Source organism: Eurosta solidaginis, chromosome 4 (genome assembly GCF_040869045.1).
Source record: "Eurosta solidaginis isolate ZX-2024a chromosome 4, ASM4086904v1, whole genome shotgun sequence".
Classification (NCBI taxonomy): Eukaryota; Metazoa; Arthropoda; class Insecta; order Diptera; family Tephritidae; genus Eurosta; species Eurosta solidaginis.
In genome coordinates, this window is record NC_090322.1 from 5467183 (window position 1) to 5487567 (window position 20385).

Sequence of the window (20385 nt, forward strand, 5' to 3'; positions counted from 1 at the left end):
CGTTAACGAAAACGTGATACTTTATGTTTGAATTGTGCTGGCAATGCTATAGCCATGGTGAAGCCGTAAGGTGGCAACAACGAGCGCACATACACACACAAACTCTATGTAATTTGTTTGTGTAATTCGTTGGTGGTAATGTCAAAAATACTCTGAGAAATGTTCGTACTGTCAAAATTCATGAGAAAAGTTGCAATCAGCTTGGATAATGCTTTCACCTTTAATGACTCCGCCATCAATCAGCTTTGCCAGCATAGTTTGAAATTAATAATCAACATAAACGATTTGATTTCGTTTTGATATGGCAGAAAACGAAACGAAATCATTTCGTTAATTTGACGATCTTAACGTTAATAAACGAAACGAAATGACTTCGTTTCGTTTATTAACGTTGATTATCGTAACGAAATGATATCGTTTCGTTGGTTAAGCATGCCTGCTTTTTTGGGACAAAAAGTAATTATTAAAAAGTGGCAAAACTACTAAAAATGGACCGAAAATTTTCAAATTAGAAACATTCAGAAGCATTGTGGTAGATAGAAGAGGATTTAAGCTGCCGCGCAACGCACAAATTTGCTTGATGGTTACCATAGCAACGGGTAGTTGTATGCGTATCGGGCGATGTCGTGCTCACACGTATTTGTTGTCGGCTTCGCGTTGATGAAAATCAAAATTTTTAGATTTTTTCGCTTGACAGCTGGTCTATTTGATCGTGGCCGACGTGGTTGACAAGCATTAATGTGTTAGTTTTGTGAGAACGTGTAATGAGCAACTTCGCGGAAGAAAAAGATTTTACGTTGCGGTTTATTGAGACCTACGAATGCTTACCAGTATTGTGGAATATAAAGTGTGAAGTATATTCCAATTGTGATGAAAAAAATAAGCAATATGATATTTTTTCATCCACAATTTTTAATTTTTTTTTATTTTCTTTCTTTTTTCCGCCAAAACAGCTGCAGTTACAAGCAATAAAAAATCGTCATCCGATGACATGTTTACGTTCCCATGCTGCGAATTTTCAATACAAATGGCGCTTGATGCTTTCTGCTTGTGTGGTGGCCGGGCAAGCGACAATCACCCGATACGCACACAACTACACGTTGCTATGGTAACCATCAAGCAAATTTTGTGCGTTGCCCGGCAGCTTTATATCAGGAGAAGGATATAACATCGATAACACTCCCCAAAACCGTCTGGGAGTGGCTTTATCGTCATCACTAGCCACAACAACAATAGGCAAAAACAAAAGAGACAAGCGGACAAAACCTAAGAACACGGAGTATTTTTCGTCCAAGCTGGCAGCCGGGCAAGCATTCGAAAAAACGAGACACAACTGCTGCTCTACTGAACTGATTCAAAGCAATGCTGCCACTTCATGGTAGATATTTAAATACCATGGTTCAATTATATGGTTGGTTCATCTCATCAGCTGATTTTATTTATTTCATTGCATGGTCTATGGGATTGTCAAAAGGAGATGGCAAACTCAAAATGAAACCAACACATTGGCAACATTTTCTTACACATACAAAACTGCTAAGTTTTATGTTTCCATTCCATACCATTCGCACCAACACCAATACACAGATTTTGATAATTTGAACAGACATATTTTGTTATTGTACAGATGAGCCAACCGTATAGTCTAACCATGTTTAAATACAAAACAAATTGTTCCAATGAGAAGTAATATTTTGCATTGTGCCCGGCGAATGTCAACTGATGTCCACAAAATATGTTTTCTTTATGATTTTTAATTTAAAAGCGTAACCTTGTATCAATTTGGGGTGACTAAAAATGGCATTATGAAATTTGATTAAAACAAAATAGTTATTTGTGAAAATTCGAAAAAAATTGCAGATTTAAAAAATTGGAAAAAATTTATAAGGAGAAATTTGCCAAAATTGTGGTAGATTCACAATTGTGTTAAAGTGGCTACTCTTTGGAAATAATTTCTATTTATTTATTATATTTCTATCCTCTCTGGCTACGTTGTCTTCGATGCCTGCGCCGGCGTTGAGTGCCGATGTTCTGCTTGGCGTGCGCGTCGAAAATCGTAGCTTCGATTCTCGTATCTATAAAATTTGTTCTTCACTTGAATTCGTGCGCTCGCCGTAAAAGTAACGCTGCTCTGGTGTTTTTGTCGTCTTATCGTGCAAATAAAATTAGAAAAAAATCAATAGCATTAACTTGGTATACACATTTAGAAGGTAGAGGAAAAAACAATTAACAGCCATAAAACAAATTAAAGAGCTTAGTTCAACATAATAAAGGAATACAAGTTATAAAAGAAAACTACATAAAGTTACATATTTTGTATACTGGGCGGATAAACTTTGAAAGAGGTAAAGTGAAATTTTATATAAATTGAAATAGAGTTTGTGTTCATGAAAAGGACGATAATGAATGGAAAAAATATAATACCAAACGTGTAGACCGATGAACATAGTAAAAACATCTCGTTTCTTATATTGAATTTGGTGAAATGATGTCAGCAAAGTTCTTTAAACTTCTTTGCTATGTCGCCAAAGTGGAAAAGTTGAAGAAAATTCAAGACGGGAGCATACAATGCATGAAAAAGGGTGTAGCAGTTTAACCATAAACCTAGTAAAAAATAGCAAGCACGACAGACACATGAATATATATTCGATTGCTTGGAAGAGTCGGCCATAGTTGCGCTGCGCACAGACAAAGATTTCCTTGGGTTCTCGAGCCAACTAGCTGTAACTTGGGCTATTATTTACCAAAGGGAAGGAACAGCAGATGAATAGACCTGTAAATATCGACGAAGCATACAAATTAGTTGGTAAAATAAAAAATACGAAGCTAATAAATAACCGCACGGTTGTGGGAATGCTAGAACAGTTGAGGAAAAGCGTTGTACATACATATTTGTAATTTTCCATTTGCAAATGGAAACTACACCTTAAAGCAAAAGTATCGCATAGATACACAAGTGCTGGGAATAGACAAAAAAAACGCGCACAGTTGTACGAAATTTACGTTAGTTTGTGTGAGAACGTGCATGTGTGGCCAGTTTTTTTTACGTCGTCCACAGTTTGGAACTAGTAAAACGACAATATTAATATTTACATGGACCTATTTTTGGTATATATACACCCTATTCTAGCGTTTTTTTTTATTAAATATCGTAACACTTATGCGTTTTAGCCCTTTCTTTTGATTAAATTTTACAAAATTCCTTATGCAATTTTGTTTTTAATTTTATTTTTAATTTACAGCAACAAATACAACTTGCAGAATTATTAATAAAGCAACGTGCCAGTGATTTTATATTAAAAAAAAGCTTCACCGGAAAGTGTGGTACCGCGCAATCGTCAGAAATTGGAAAATATTTCAGGCATATACATACATACACACCATTAATTAAAGTCAAAAGCGCAAACAAGTATAAAACAAAAAATCGATCTTAGAAACTATTGGCAACTCAGCAGCTTATCTCACAAACTTCACAAGCATACGCACGCACACACAGTGCAAACGCGTTACCAACTATACAAAGTTTTGTGAATAGTCAACGTTGACGTAGCCGTCGACAAATCGCAGCTAACAGCGAGCAGAACAAATTTACGCAAGAGCGCCTTTGTAAAAAAAAAGCTTCAAAATTCTTGCCGCAACGAGAAAACCACACGCCAGCGCAAGTGAGTATTAAATGTGATGAAGAAAATAAAACCATTTTTAGACCTACATAATTTCCCGACGCAACACCCACCCCCCTAATGTAATGGACTAGAGCAGCAGTACCGTGCAGCGTGTTGTCAAATGTCACCAACTGGCCGCTGTGATTCTTTACAACGCGTTCTTTTACTTCATTCTATTATTTGTTGCCGTTTTATTTATACCAAGCGTTATTGTACTTTTTTTTTGCTCATCTCTAGTAGTGCTTCGGTTCCATGTTCGGTTCCTTTCAAGTGGACTGAAATTGGTAGTTTCCATTCTTAAGCCGGAGTCATTGATACCGTATGTCGTATCGCTGTATCCGTATCCCTAACGTAATCAGCTATTTATCGTTACACGGTAAACCAAAATTGGTTAGCTACGATAGGGTTACGACCTTAGCGGCACCAATAATCGATTGCATTGATTCTCATAAGGTTGGTCGAATCAGCTGTTAAAAGGTTACCGATAAAGCACCAATGTCTCCAGCTTTATGCCCGAAAGCGAAAACTCAATATAAAAAACGCTCAAGAAATGATCAAGAGAAATGGGTTTGTCAAGCAGTATCTACCCTCAAGTATACCCACACGCTGTCTACTATCCTTTGATCAAACGTACTCAGGGGAACCCTGTCCTAATTCCAACTTTCGCTTACGCTAAAACTCCATCATCAAAAATCCCTAAAACAGTATCAAGATCGCAGAAAAGTATGCATCATTTAATACCATGTGGACTTAAGGAATAACCACCTAAGTTGTATGTAAAAATATAGGAGTTAGGCTATTATTCCTTGTGATCATATTGTTCTAAATGTCGCATACTTTACTGCGCACTTCGTTTTGTTTTAGATATTTTTGGTGATGAAGTTTCACAACGTTAGCGATTGTTGGAGGTTGGGGCTAATTTCGTCAAGAAATATATGTGCGTGTCATTATTTTTAGTGAAACGATTCTATAATAACGCAATAGGTTTAATACAAGTGATAACGGTGGCTGTATCGACGAGTTTTTTTTCGCACAGCCCCCAAATTTCAACATTCGCTAACGCCTAAACTCCATCGCTAAAAATATTTAATACAATATCAAGTGCGCAGGAAAGTATGCAACATTTAGTACGATGTGATCACAAGGAAAAGCAGCCCATAAATATGAATCGAAAAAGGGAGACTCAATGTTGAATGATATGCACTAGAAAGTTAAAAAAAAAAAACTTTCATATCAGCAATTCATGTTAATATTTAGGCTGTCCTAACGGAGATCCTATTGGATTAGTTGTTATCAGTGGGTCACAGACAGATGCATAAGCAAAAAAGGCAAATTCAGTACAACTCAGGTGCACGTTTTAAGACTATCGCAGTGGATCTAACTTGCTTATTACCCACAGTAAATGCTGCAGCTATAATCCATCTCAAATCAAGAAGCTGAAACAATGGGGTAGCAATGTATGGTGTTCCAATGGAGTTACAATCAATTCCGATAACTGCTTAATATTTGTTCAAATAATGAATATAGTTAAAAAAAAATAAAAAACACGTAAATATGGTGCAGTTTTAGTATCTACAATCCACTTAAGCGCCAAATACACAACACGAACATTTCCACAATCTTGTTCGCAGCTTTGGCCATACACCATACGAACTTTTGGCCGAACATTAGTTCTCTTTCAGACAGCGATGAATACGGACAACAATTGTGCTGCAGAAATATTGCTCGCTGTGGCAATTAAGCGTAAAAAAAAGAGAGAAGATTCAATAAATTCACAGAAATTTTTTATTGTCCATTTTACTTTTCCGCGCACGTCTGTTCGGTTCAGAAATTACTACGATTATGAGCTATTTCGCCATACACGCACGAACAGTTCGCGCAAATGTTCGCCAAAAATTAAAATATTTTGATTTTTGGCGAACATTTGCGCGAACTGTTCGTGCGTGTATGGCGAAATAGCTCATAATCGTAGTAATTTCTGAACGGAACAGACGTGCGCAGAAAAAAAAGGGACAATAAAAAATTTCTGAGTGAATTTATTGAAATGTATAAATCTTTGCCATCATTGTGGCAAGTAAAAAGCAAAGATTATTGTAATAGAATTAAAAAGAATAATGATTATGCGACTTTAATCGCCACAGCGAGCAATATTGCTGCAGCACAATTGTTGTCCGTATTCATCGCTGTCTGAAAGAGAATTAATGTTCGGCCGAAAGTTCGTATGGTGTATGGCCAAAGCTGCGAACAAGATTGCGGAATGTTCGCGGAAATGTTCGTGTCGTGTATTTGGCGCTTAAGAATGGGTGATGATGCCGTGCAAATAATCGATAACTGTGACAATAATCATAACATCGCATTTCTAGTGTTATTCGAATCGTTTCACAGTCGAATTCTAACCTAGTTCTCCAACCTAGTTTTCGATTCGAAATGCATTAGAGAACTACATTAGAATTCTAATGTAAAATTACAAATATTTCTCTAACGTTAGAATCTGTTTTTGCTGGGTTGTAGCGAGTTATTTAACCACTGCCGCGAGTCTTCAATAACTGCTGCTATATGGGGCTAACTCTCCTATGCGCGCCTAGCCTAGAGAGTTACAAACAAGCATGCATACACAAGTGAAGCTAATATAAGCGTGTTAAAAAGGGCTGCATCCTCAACTGTTTTGTTGATATAGAATCACTTTTTGTACATCAAATAAGTAAATGAGGGATAAAGGGGCCCCTTAAAAAAAAGCAAAACATAACAGGTTCAGAAATGAGATGTTTTGCTGAGATTTGGACATGAGTGCTATTATTCCGTCTTCTAAACATTTTATGTATTAATACACCCTTTATGATAAAACTTCGACTTTGTTAAAAAAAGTGTTACCGAGTGATTCCGGCACGACTAGGACTAGCCAACGGTTTGTAAATGGAAACGAGCAAACGGAACATTTTCTTAGATACTATTCGGTTGCTGGATAACGGATCATATCCATTCTCATTTATTATAAAATAAAATGACAATGCGTGTGATTGCACATATCCTAAATTAAAAAAATGTAGATTCTCTGTGATTAAGTTTCAAGGTAATACTTAAATCATCGTTCAATTTGCAACAGTTTAAAAAATCTAATATAAAAAAAAGAAATGAAAAGATAAAACTAAAACCCGTTTACTAAATATGCGGGTTAATACTTTACCGAAATTTCATTGACAGAAATCAACCTGACGATCCCTAATGTTGAGGCATACCATTACGCATAGATCATAATTTTATTTAGAAAAAAATATGTATGTAAATTTTTCAGAAAACTTATGTCTTTTTTCTTTTTCCCTTTTTTGTTGTTTCTTTTCTTTTATTCTTTTTTCTTATATGCTCGAAATTGTTATTCATATATATATGTGAATGACCACGAAACACCACCTCTACCACCACTGTATCCGTGCCATTTGTTTCATTATTCATATCTGTCATCCCTGGGGTCGCCTACATCCACCCTTCTTTAGTGGACTTTATGATGGCGAATGCTGGTGCCGCAGATCAATTAATGGCTCAGAACGTTACCAGTCCGGTCGCTGCCGCAGCCGCCTTAGCTGCTAATGCATCACCTGTGCAGACTGCTGCCGCTGCTGCAGCTGCCGCACAACTACAACAGCAGCAGCAGGTGCAACAGGCAATTTTACAAGTGCAACAACAGCAAACACAACAAGCCGTCGCCGCCGCCGCTGCAGCCGTTACCCAGCAATTGCAACAACAAACTGGCAATTCAAATAACCAACAAAATGGTGGTAGTAATGGTTCATCTGAGACCCGCACCAATTTGATTGTTAACTATTTACCACAGACAATGACCGAAGATGAAATACGTTCATTATTCTCAAGTGTTGGCGAAATAGAATCTGTGAAATTGATACGCGACAAATCACAAGGCTTTCTGGATCCATTGAATCCACAAGGTGGTAGCAAAGGGCAAAGTTTGGGCTATGGCTTTGTAAACTATGTACGCCCACAAGATGCCGAACAAGCGGTGAATGTATTAAATGGTTTACGTTTACAAAATAAAACAATCAAAGTGTCTTTTGCACGCCCGTCATCGGATGCCATCAAAGGTGCAAATCTATATGTATCAGGACTACCTAAGAATATGACGCAACCAGAATTGGAGGCTATTTTTGCACCATTCGGTGCTATAATCACATCACGTATACTGCAGAATGCTGGTAGCGATTCACAAACCAAAGGTGTGGGTTTCATACGATACGACAAACGTGAAGAGGCAACACGTGCTATAATTGCATTAAATGGTACAACACCATCGGGTTGTACCGATCCAATTGTAGTGAAATTCTCAAATACACCTGGTAGCACTAGTAAAATTATGCAACCACAATTGCCGGCATTCCTTAATCCACAGCTGGTACGACGCATCGGCGGCGCAATGCATACACCGGTTAATAAGGGTTTGGCACGTTTCTCACCCATGGCCGGTGATATGTTAGACGTTATGCTACCAAATGGCTTGGGTGCGACAGCGACCGCTGCAAGCGCTTTAGGTGGTGGTCCAGGTGGTGCTTATCCAATTTTCATTTATAATTTGGCACCCGAAACGGAAGAATCATCATTGTGGCAACTTTTTGGACCATTCGGTGCAGTGCAGTCTGTTAAAATTGTTAAGGATCCCACATCGAATCAGTGCAAAGGCTATGGTTTCGTTTCGATGACCAACTATGATGAGGCAGCTATGGCAATCAGAGCACTTAACGGTTATACATTGGGTAATCGTGTGTTGCAAGTTAGCTTCAAGACTAACAAATCAAAGTAAATTATCTTAATATTTATATATATATATATGTATTTTTTTGGAGAACTTTTGTAGTTGTATTTATAATAGTAGCAAAAGCAACAGCAGCAGCAAAGTAATGAGTAAAAAATTATAATAGTAGTAGTTGAACACAAGAACAAACACACGTATATACTATTAAAAGCAGAAAACAACAACAATAAGGAGCAAAAAGGTAGCCACGAATTTGCAAGACCACCAACGCCTTTATGGCGAAGAATAAGTGCATAAGAATAAATGTGCATGTACGTTAGTGTGTATGTTAATTCATTTGGTTGAAGTGAGCTGCTGGTGTTGAAGGAGAACTTGGAGCTGATACTGTTAGCATACCACATGCCACGTAGTTTAAAAGTTCTTTAAAGAAACATATATTTCTACTAGCGAATAACACAGCGTGTTTAGATTATATATAGTGGAGTTAATTTTGCTATGCAATAGCTGTACGTTGTTTAAAGTAAATACACAGCCCCCTTATTCATAAAAAATAAAAAAAGATTTATATTATAAAGCTTTTTCAAATGAAAATTCGCAAGGAAATGTCATTTTATAAAGTTTTATAAACCATTTTTATTTTTTATGATTATGGGGGAGAGCTAATAAGCAAAAGTCTAAAGCAGAAAAGTTGTGAAAAAAGAAAATGAAATCAAATGGTACCAATTTTTGAATGCAACAAAAGCACTCGAAATAACTCGGCGTGGCTTTTAAAATTGAAAATAGGGAAACTTAAAACATAATATTTTATGTTAGAATTTGCCACCTGCAACACGTTATGCGCATGCAAAATGACATATACACACGTACAAAATATGTATAGGAGATATGTACATATAAAATGGCGCATCCCAAGCCGCCGGCAATAACCACCCAACGTATGGAAGGATGCCATGTAACACCACCTCATATTGTGAAAATGTGTGTGTGCTATATATGTATGTATGTGTATGTAAGCAAGGGCAGGGGTGATTAACACATCCACTATTATCACCTTTGCTCCATATTCATATATATTTGCTTCAGGAAACATGCCAAATTAAACAAGTTTATGCATAACGAAATGAAAATATAAGGCAATTTTTTGCTTAGAATACTAATTTTTTGGAAATTTCAATTTTGCTATTTCGAATTTATAAAAAAAAAAACCCATACATATAAACATATAATGTTGCATTACCCCATGAAGTAGGTGTGGTGTGAATTTGCTGTAAACATAAGTTAAAGTCTTCAAAATAGTACAAAAAACTGTAGTGAGAAATCGTATCACTATGCCTAAAGACCAAATCAGTTAAGCAGCATTTGAAAATATGTTTTCTGTTTTCTTTGCTGCTTTTAAAAAAGCGTAAAATGAGCTGAGGAAAATTTTTTTTTATATATAAGATAACCTTTTTTTTGCATTGCGAGGAGTATAAGAACAACTTAATGCGTCGTATGTGGTATGTAAAACAAAAGCCAAACGAAATTTCGAATAAAAAAGCTGCAAAGAAATCAACACAGTCAATCTGCTACAAATTCTACCCAAAATTTAAAAGAACAGTTGTACTACTACTAATACTAATTTAAAATAAAATCGGAAAAACAATAATTAAAATAATGATGCTCAAAGAGCGCAAATTAACCAAAAACTAAAGGTTATAAAGGTAATAGACTTACTAAAAAAATTACGACGAGTACACACACGAAAATCTTCCGAAACGTAAATTAAAGAAAAATTATTTATTTAAAAAAATACATATATTTTAAAAATGTTTGTAAAGTTGACAATTTTTACGCAAAAACATGTTTGAAAATTTAATATCAAAATTGCGTATGCTTGAAATGGGCGTATATTTGTTGAGAGCTCGTACGCAGGTTTGAAGCTTGAAACACAATGCCCTGACGCCGCGAAATAAACTCGACGAACATCGCCTTGTCAAAAATAGAATCCCCATAATTACATGAAGGTGAACACAATGAACGCCAAGAGCGAAATTTACGCGGCGTCATTTTGCGACGATAGATTTATTTCTATCGTCGCCGCCGGGCGATGATGACAAACATCCCAAGGGTTGCTGCTGTTCAATTTTTTAAGTATAAAAAAAGAAAACTTAATATCCAAAAACAAAATTTTTTTTCTTTACATATAATTTTTAATTTAATTTCTTAACATTTTTGTTTTGTTTTGTTAATTTCTTATCATTTTTGGCGTGTTTTAGCAGTCAAGTGCTAAAGCAGAGAATTAAAAAAGTTTTAATTGTTTTCATCTTTACTTCTAATAATAATGGCCACTCTGAATAAACAGAGTAAATTTCGCCCGGCATTGTGTTTTAAGTAGACGAAATGTCTGGGCGTAATTTGAAAAATGTCATCGCCCGACGCGGCATTGTTTTTCAAGCATTAAGCAAAACAAGAAAATAGAACTGAATATATAAATTTATAAAATAATTTACTTAAGGAGTTTCTTTTACTATTTTCCTCGCTATCCAAATTTAAAAAAATATTTTTAATATTAGGCTAAGCAAAAGTGAAAATAAAAAATAAAACCTCAATTGTAAATCAAGCGAGCGTATAAAAGTAAATATGTAGGCGCGATATCAGTAAAATCAACGTGAAGGAGGCTGCTACAGTATTAAATAGTATAACATAAAATTTTAATATTAAATGAACCAAGATTTTGTTTAAAAATCAAAAAAAGTAATTAGGTGTAAACCCTGCGTGCGTTAGCATTGAAATACAAATTAAATTGATTTTTGCAAACATTAAAAATATTTTCACACAGCTCAGTCACGTCAGAGTAACGATATTGCTCTGCACCAACATTAACGCTGTCACAGTAACGTCACCACTCTGTACCATCAACATTACCATCACCATTCAGAAATTGACGAACGCAACTGTGATAAGCCGTGTGGGATGTGACAATGCCATAACTGAAAAGTATAGAGCGAGCAACGATAAATATACACACAAATAAATGTAATAAATAATATTCATAAAAAATTTCAAAATTTATAAAATATCAAAGATGCATATTAAGTATGTATATAAAATTATTATTTTGCAATTTTTATTATAATTGTGAATTTTAATATATTTTATGTACTAAAATATTGCAGAGCATTTGCATAGAAAAGAAACTACAAAAAACGTAATCGAAACGCACATTTCGCTGTGCATTTTGTAGATGCAGGCCGAAGAGATAGTGCGACGCAACAATGACAAACCTGTCGTTTATCATTTAAACTTCTTACGTGATTTCGCGCGCTGAATTAGGCGTAAAGTGCACGCAATACGCTGTGATGATTGGAAAAAGATTTTAAAGATATCGTTACTTTGAAAAATTTCGAACGCTGAATAAACAGTATTAAATTAACAAATTCGTTGTTGAATTAGTAAATAATGCTAATTTTCACACTATTAGGAAACTTCGCTAAATTTTTAAAACTAAATGCTGACTAACATGAAAGCACAGCTAAATTTCTCGTATTATAGAAAACGCCGAATTCAGGCTTTAAAAAGCAATGTAGTGGATTTAAGTGGCGTTGAATAATGTATGGTGAGCACATTAACTGCTTACAAAGACATTTCGTGAGTTATAAACTATGAAAACTGCATTTTTGTGAAACATAGAAAGTGCTGAACAACATGGAATGTCATATGATTTTATAATTAAAGCCACATACTGTAAAAACTCAGCTTACGCATGCGCATACAAAGGCTAATATTATAACGGCATTTTTTATTAAAAAACCATGCACTGATTTGAATTTAAACAAGTATTTGTGATGTTGAAGGTAATAGGGGATACTCAGCATTTGCTTTATAGTTTTAGCATTCAGCAGCTTTTAAAATTTGTTTAGTTTTTATTGCAAAAATGAGCGCATAACGTCATGTGTGTCATTGTTGCAACGCTGCTTTTCTCAGTCGCCCAAGTAACTTTCTAAGGCAGCCAAATAAATATAAAGGATATTTATTGTGAAATTAAGAAAGACAAAATTTGTAATGTAAAGCACAAAGTCAACCAAAAAAAAACAAATTAACGAATAATTGTTTTTGGTGTGTGAAAAATGTAGTTAAACTTTATTAGCTATAATTTGTTTAATATACATATTTATTGAATAACTTTTGTTTTTTGCATTTTCGTTATGTTTTAGCAAAACTTTAAACTATTTTTTAGTTTTTCAATATTTCAGTTCCAAAACAAAAAACACGAAATGATTGGGTATTAATTCCATGTTAAAAAACGCGAGTTTATTGTTTAATATGTTTTTTTCTGCGAATGTCCCATCCCCATTAGTTTCGTATGTAGTGCAATATATTAGCAAAAATCTTGTGTTGGTTTCTTTGTTTTAATTAGTTAACTTGAACTGTAACGCTCTGAGGTTTTTTTTTTTTCAAAAATTCGTTCACTTCAGCCACCATCAGCAAAACGTTTTTAAACAAATTTTTTAAATTTATTATTATAAATTTTCTTTTCCGCATACTGCTGTATACAATTTGTTCTGAGAGCCAGGTGGCAGTTGTGTTAACCCATTGGTAACTAAGGAGAGCGCCAACGAGCACGTGCGCGGGTTTATTAACCCAGTAGTCAGTGAAGTCTAACACTACACAAAGTAGCTTTTCGACAACACAAAATGACAGCTGGCCCTCGAACAAATAGTGATTATTTCGTTTGTACAAAAATTGATTTATCAAAATCTATACAAATATTCGCTACGCCACAGCTATTACTCTCTTATGTTTGTTGTGGTTTTTTTTTTTATTCACTTGGTTTAAATTTAAGTTATTACTTAATTGGGCAAACAAACATAATTTCTTTATATACAAAAACTATATACACGCCTATACGTATATGCATATCATAGATGTACATTTTGCGCCACCATTAAAATGGCGCCAAAATAAAAGGCGAAAGTGTTTTTTATAGCAGTGCAAAGTGCCCATCTATGTTGCACATATCTATGCGTTTATAAATTATTTATTAGCTGCTTAATTAAGCGTAATATATTTATACTTACATATTAACATACATGTATACACATATATTTATTGCTTATTTACACAATTAATATAATTCTTATATGTTCTTTATATACATTTATTAACAGACAACTTTGCTTTCAAAAAAAAAAAAAAAAAAAATACAATCATTAATGATAACAAGTTTCATCAAGAAATAAGAAAGAAAGTAAAAAAATAAGTAATAGTTTATGTATGTATATGTATTTGCGTTTTAAATATGCATATTTTTGGTAGCTATTAAGTGAGTTTTTTTTTGTTAGTTTTAGTTTTACGAATTTCAATTTGACGTGTAGCAAAATAAGCGCTGAAAAATATTTAATTACACATAAATATTTAAGCAATAAACAATGGGATCCTCTCCAGCAGCGTTCGCGCGGCAAAACTAACACCAAAATTATTGGTAATTTGTCAGTGACGTAAATACCCCACTTCGTGGTGTTTTTTTAATAGTTCAATGAAAAACAATTAAGAGAACAAAAAGCAAACTAAACCCAGAAAAAATAAGTAAAATATAAATTTAGAATGTAATTGTATTAGCACATTTTCTGTCATACCAAAAACAACACAATATGGCGGAAGTGTTAAGTTTGCCATATGCTTTGCTCGTTCAAAGAAACCATTTTTTCCTTTTCATGAATATAAAAGCATAACATGAACAATAAAAAAAAAATAATAATAAATAAAACAAGAAAGCAGGTAATGGGCGTAGAGCTAAGCGACGGGGAAAATGCATCAGAACAAATAAATTAATTAAGTTAATTGAGAAATTTAATAGGCTTAAGGGATGAAGAGAGCTTAGTTTTAGCATAGAAACATGTGTTAAGTAAATATTAAACACAAGAAAAAATGAAAACGCAAGTATACACAAAACGCATAAAACAAACAAGAATTCTAGTCAAAAATGCAAACAAAATAAAGGGAAAGGGTAAGAGAAAACCGCAAGGAAACGGCGAATAATGAGAAAGTAAAGTACATACATACATATTGCATATACAAATAAAAAGATTATCCGGCAAAGCTTATCCAGTAACTTATATAAATTTATAATAATATAAAAATGAGCGTCACTTGCAGCAACTATTTGCTTGGCAACGAAAAATACCGACCTACACGATTTTCGTTAATCGAATTTAGTGGCTGTCGATCGCTCACGATTATTTATAGACGACTCTACAGCGATGTAGTTAGATTTGGGCGAGAATCGACAGTTAATAGCGATGATTATTTAAACAAAAAAAAAAATTTTAATAAAAATGCTTGTGTCAGATTCATACTTAAGGCATTTATACCTACATACATACATATACATTATATGTATACGAAACAGATTTATTAAGAACAGCGAAAAAGAGAAGCACGGTAATTCTTAAACTTTTATTACTAATTTTGTTCAATTTTTTATGCAGAAATTACCTAATGAGATTAATATTTAGAAACAGCATCAACATTTTCGAGATTCTAAGAAAAACAAAATACTTCATGCGCGATAGGGTTAACGTATGTAACTAAATCTATATTTTCTCACTGTGTGGCATTGAATGGGGTTCTCCCATTTTTTTAATAATAATTTAAAAATGTTTTAAATACCAAATTATAGGTACGGTGTGAAATATAGCCGTATATCGGCTGTCAGTTCGAAAACGAAACTATCTCAGAATTTTTTCATAAACGTTCATCTCAGCTCAAAATGTATTGAAATTATGCTGAAAAAACACTATGGACTCATTCAGTTTATGTAAGCCAATTAAATCTATGCTGAGAAAAGCGATAGTGCGCTTTTAAACTGAGTTCTGAGATAGAATTTGAAAGCTTGCCGATATAAAGCGTTTTCGTAACTGGAGCCGAGTTATATTCCTCTCAGCAGTCGATATATTGAAAAAAAAAAAATTTAAAGCATCAATTATTAAATAAAATATGAACTATAAAATTGCAATAAAACAAAATTATAATAATTTATTGGAATTAAATAACCTTTCGATATAATAATTTGTAGAAAAGCATGAAGATAATAAAAAACAACTGAAATTAAATAAAATAATTAAAAAATTCAATAAAAAATAAACAGACGTAAAATAATAAATAAAATATTTAAAAAAGTAAAAAAAAAAACAACAATAAATAAAATAATTAAATAAATTTGAATTCAATTTTTATAATGTTGTTACAATCTTTATTTTCTATTTCAACAGAATCAACTTAGGGCTACTTTAGGCTTACACAGTGAGAAAAAATTTTTTCACAAGCGTTTCGCCTCCAAGTAAAATTTCGCACAGTAAGCAAAGATGTTTAGACAATTTTACGTTGTCTATCGCTAAAATTATTCTTGACTCATACACTATTTCTACACAGATTTTTTTTAATAATAAAAAAACAAAAATAGAAGGAATAAAAACTGCAAGACGAAAACTTTAAGCTCTATCGAGTATTACGTGGAAATTAGGTATCCAATTCCATCTTTGCCCCTCTTTTATTTTTTAATTAAAAAAGTTTTCAATTTATTCTTTATTAATGCGCAATTCAACTTGTTTCTATATTCACAATTTTTTGTTTAGTCCAATTCCATATGAAACTAAAAAAAAAAAAAAAAATGCAATGAGAAATGCGGCATTAGGAAAATATAATTCATTTCTTTTTTTTTTTTTTTCTTTGCTATATAGCGTATTGAAATTCTGTGCAATAGTGTCTACGCGGATAAAATGTGCATCTCAAAATAAAGTATAAATATTTTTTGCATACCTATTTAAAAAAATTGTCTTAATATATTTGTAGTATTTAAAATAAGCATTAATTTTAAAAAACGATAAAAACTTAACAAGAGCATGTATTAGTAAAGCGGAAAGCGAAAGCATACAAAAAATTATAAATTTGCATGCGAGCGTAAAAAAGAAAAAATTTAACAAATTTAAAACAAGTTTTTGATTGTTTTTAAATACCAATTTTCTTAATAGAGACATGCTGCATCTACATTGAAAACGAAAGTAGAAATAAGAAAAAAGCGCGTACTCACATCAAGCAAAACAGAATCAAAGGCAGAATCTATCAAGAAAGTGAAATAATAATAGTGAAAGCACTGCAAGAATGCGCTTCCTAAAGATTAAGTACAAGAAAACGTAACGAAACGAAATTATGAAAAGATTATAAACAAGAAAAAAAAACATTGAGTTTAGAAAGAGCAGTATAACATACAACAAGCAAATTTAGAGGTCAAGAATATGAGAAGTAACAAAAGACTTACGCAAAAAAAAAAATAAAAGGTATGCGGTAAGCTAAGCGACAGCATAATAAAAAAAACAAATTCGCACAGCAAACAAGCAAATTTACAAATCGACATTCAAAATAACAAAGAACTTAAAATAGAGAACGTAAATTTGGGGAACAGTTTAATGTTTTCTGTTTTTTTTTGTTTATTTAAATTGCATTTTTGATAAATTAATGTTTGCGTTGTTTTATTTAATAATATTTTTTCTTTTTAATTTGTATAATTCTTATAAGTTTTTAATAAATTTTTTTTTTTATATATTATAGCCATGTCTAGTTTGTATCAATGTTTTATGTTTGTAATTATTATTAAAGCGTAGACGGCTGGCAATACTAAACGCGTTTAACTATATCTGTTCATAAAAAATATTAAAAAAAAAAAACAAACCAATTACCAAGAGCTAATTTCGCCTCAGCTAGTTAATGCGCATAAAGCTGTAGTCTGTCTGGGCTACAATATGCATAGCTTGACAAAAAAAAATGGAGAAAAAGCGGGAAAATGGAAAATATAATAATTACTATTTGTATGGGATTTTAGTTTGTTTTTTATGTTAGGTTATAATTTTTGTTTTGTTTTTCATTTGTAACAAACAAATAACAACAATAAAAATTGTATCGAAAATAATTGTAATGCATAGATTTAATTTATTCATGTTTAACTTTATGTACTTTTGTTTGTCAATTTTAAAATGATTTGCTTTAGCCAAATTAGTTTTAATTTTCAATTAATTTTACTTTATAAACACACATTTATAATTTTACAAGTTTATGTTTATATTTAATTAAAAAAAATTGTTCACAGCAAAAAATATATAATAGCAAGTATGTATGCAAAAATGTGCTTGATAAGCCAATTTGCACTGCAAAATAAAAAAAAAAAACAACAAAAAATAAAATAACGAAACAAAAAAATGCTGCTGTACAAGGCGCTCATTGTAAGTCGGTGGTGCTCAACCAGATTTGCCAATACAATGCGTCTTCTTTTTTTTTACAAATTTTATATTATTATCAATATCAATTATTTTGCAGTTTATAATATATTTTTTTTAATATTTGATTTATATTATTACTTTTATTATACTTATCATTTAATTCAATTGTATTGTGTTTATGTTCTTCTCTCATACATATTGTCAATTTTTTTATTCTTCTTAATTTTATTCAACAAACCATTACAACCCCAAAAGCTGTCTGTCTCGTTCTGTTGTAATTGATAAAACAAATTTTTGGAAAAAATTTCAAACATGCACTTTTTGCCGTGTTTGAAAAAAGGCTAGATAAAAGCTAAAAGTTTTCAAACTAAAAATTTTCAAATTCAAGTAATCTATTAACTATGATCGACGCTTTTTATTTAAAGCTCACAGGAAAACTTTTCAATTGTAATAAAGCATATGTGTGCTAAGACTTAAGATGACCGTATTCGTTTGTCCATAACGGTTCCGTGTTTCTGTGTCCTAAACACATTGAAATATAATTGACAAAGCGCTTACACGCATTTGAAAATTTTTTAAAACTTAAAAAAAAAAAATCTTTAACAGCAAATTTTTACAAACAAAAAATTATAATACGCAAATTTTAATTACTTTTAATTTTAATTATAAGTTTGTTCTTTTATTTTAATTATATTTGTATTTCCCCACACATGGCATCAATACTTTATTGAGACAAATCAAAAGCGCCAACAAAAAAAAAAACGTTGACAACAAATTGTGTTTTTATTTCAATTTTCAACCTTTAAATAAAATATAAATTTTGATTTTTTCAATATGATTTGTTTCTTTTATTTTATCATAATTGTCGTTATCATTATCGTAATTGTACATTCATATGCTCTTATTGGTTTCATACCTTCTACCTTTTGATTTTTATTTTTGTTTATATTCTTCGATGCACACATTAAACGCGTATAAAAAATAAAAATTTATGTACACAGGTAAAAAATTAAAAACCAAAATTGTAAAATAAAAAATAACAATTATTAAATAAATTAAATCAACCATAAAAAATAAGAAAAAATAAATAAATTGCATTTAAAAGGTAAACGAAGAAATAAAAAAATATATAAAAATTATTTGTTTGAAAATCAATAATTAAAATATTAGTAATAGAATAGAATGAAAAAAATTATAATCTTAAAAATATACTTTAAAAAACTTTACTTAAAAGCAAAAAAAAAAAAAAAGAATTAAAAAAGAATAAAATAAAAAATATAACTAAAAATTGATATTAAAGAAAATGTAACCAAAAACAAAAAACTAAATAAAAAATAAAAGTAATAAAAATATAAATATAACAAAAAATTATAATAATAAAAAAAATTTAATACGCAAAAAGGTAATAAAACAAAAAATAACAAATCAGAAACGTTATGTATATAAAATTTTAATAAAAAATAAAAAAATAAATACAAATTACAGAAAATTAAATATTAAAAATAAATACGTAAAAAAAGTAATAATATAATTTAAAATAATAACGCTTCATGAACTACGCTTTCTCATACTACTTTTTTCCAGCATCACATCTCGAACAGTTTACTCCCCCTTTTCTATGCTTGGTTTTGTTTTCGGTTGTTAGTACGTTGGTTCACACATTATGTTCATTGTTTGCTTAATTTTTGTTGTATTTCATATTGTTATTTGTCTCTTTATTTGTTGTCGTTTGATTTTCGTTTGGCTGTCGTATAGTTAGTTGCCGTTTGACAAAGGTAACATTTTTGTTTGGTTTCGGTTGTCTTCGTTTTGATGTTTTTTCATTTTTATTTTCCATAAGCTATGCCGCTGTGTTGTTTCTGTTTGGTATGTTGTGAGGCGGCTCTTTCTCAACAATAGAACAATTTTTTTTAAATAAAAATCAATGCGAAATATTTCTACACATTCGCAAAATTTTCTTTGTTTCTTTTTAATGTGCTGTTTTTTTTTTTTTTTTTTTTTTTTTGTAAACCAATTAATTGCTTGTCTCATATTCAACGCTTGTGCTTTTGCAACGAACTCGCCTTCTCAAAATTTTCGCTAGGGCCTTATTCTGCAACTTGATACGAAATTAAGTGTGTGCGCGGACGCATTTACGTGTTACGTTACGTAAAACGCAATTTTCGTATTTACAATGTAGTGTAGTTTTTTAAAAGCATGTACTCTTGTATTTGAGTTTTGAATTGTAATTTAAAAAATTCTGTGAATTTTCTTTCTAGTCAAAACAGCCCGAAAAAGGCTTGTGTGTAAAATTAATTGATCTCTGTTGTGTTAAACTTAACAGTAAGCGTAAACAAAAAACATTCCAATGCTAGTCAAAATGCAAAAGCAATGCAAAGTCTGGAAATTTTATAAAAAAAATACATATATATGTATATATATAATTTTTACTTGAGTTCAATTAAGTATCTATTTAATAAATAATTCTTTATTTTTTAAATATGCATTCCAAATGATATTTTTTAGCAAATCGTGAATGTTTCCATTAAGACAGAATCAAAAAAAATATTTTTTTACTCTTGATTTATTAAAACATTAATTCTGTCTGTTTGCTTTATTGCAAATAAAAACATAAAAATAATACTCAAAAATACATTTTGATATTTTAATGCAATATTATATTAACAAGTAATATAAAAGAAAAACAACTAGTCACTAAAAAGTGATTGTTGTA

General features: G+C 31.7%; 2 protein-coding genes across 3 annotated transcripts in view; one reads left to right on the forward strand and one right to left on the reverse strand.

The window, feature by feature from the left end:
• Positions 1-20385, reverse strand: part of arg (arginase) — a 91739-nt gene that overhangs the window by 57088 nt on the left and 14266 nt on the right. The window lies entirely within an intron of this gene.
• On the forward strand, positions 2093-18510 carry elav (embryonic lethal abnormal vision). 2 transcript variants are annotated; one of them, XM_067779773.1, is made up of 3 exons: positions 2093-2345; positions 3243-3662; positions 7154-18510. In XM_067779773.1, coding segments are annotated over exons 2-3 (1317 nt in total). In that variant the 5' UTR covers positions 2093-2345; positions 3243-3661; the 3' UTR covers positions 8470-18510. The 2 variants fall into 2 exon arrangements, with proteins under 2 accessions (XP_067635874.1, XP_067635875.1); XM_067779774.1 differs by having other exon boundaries at positions 7187-18510.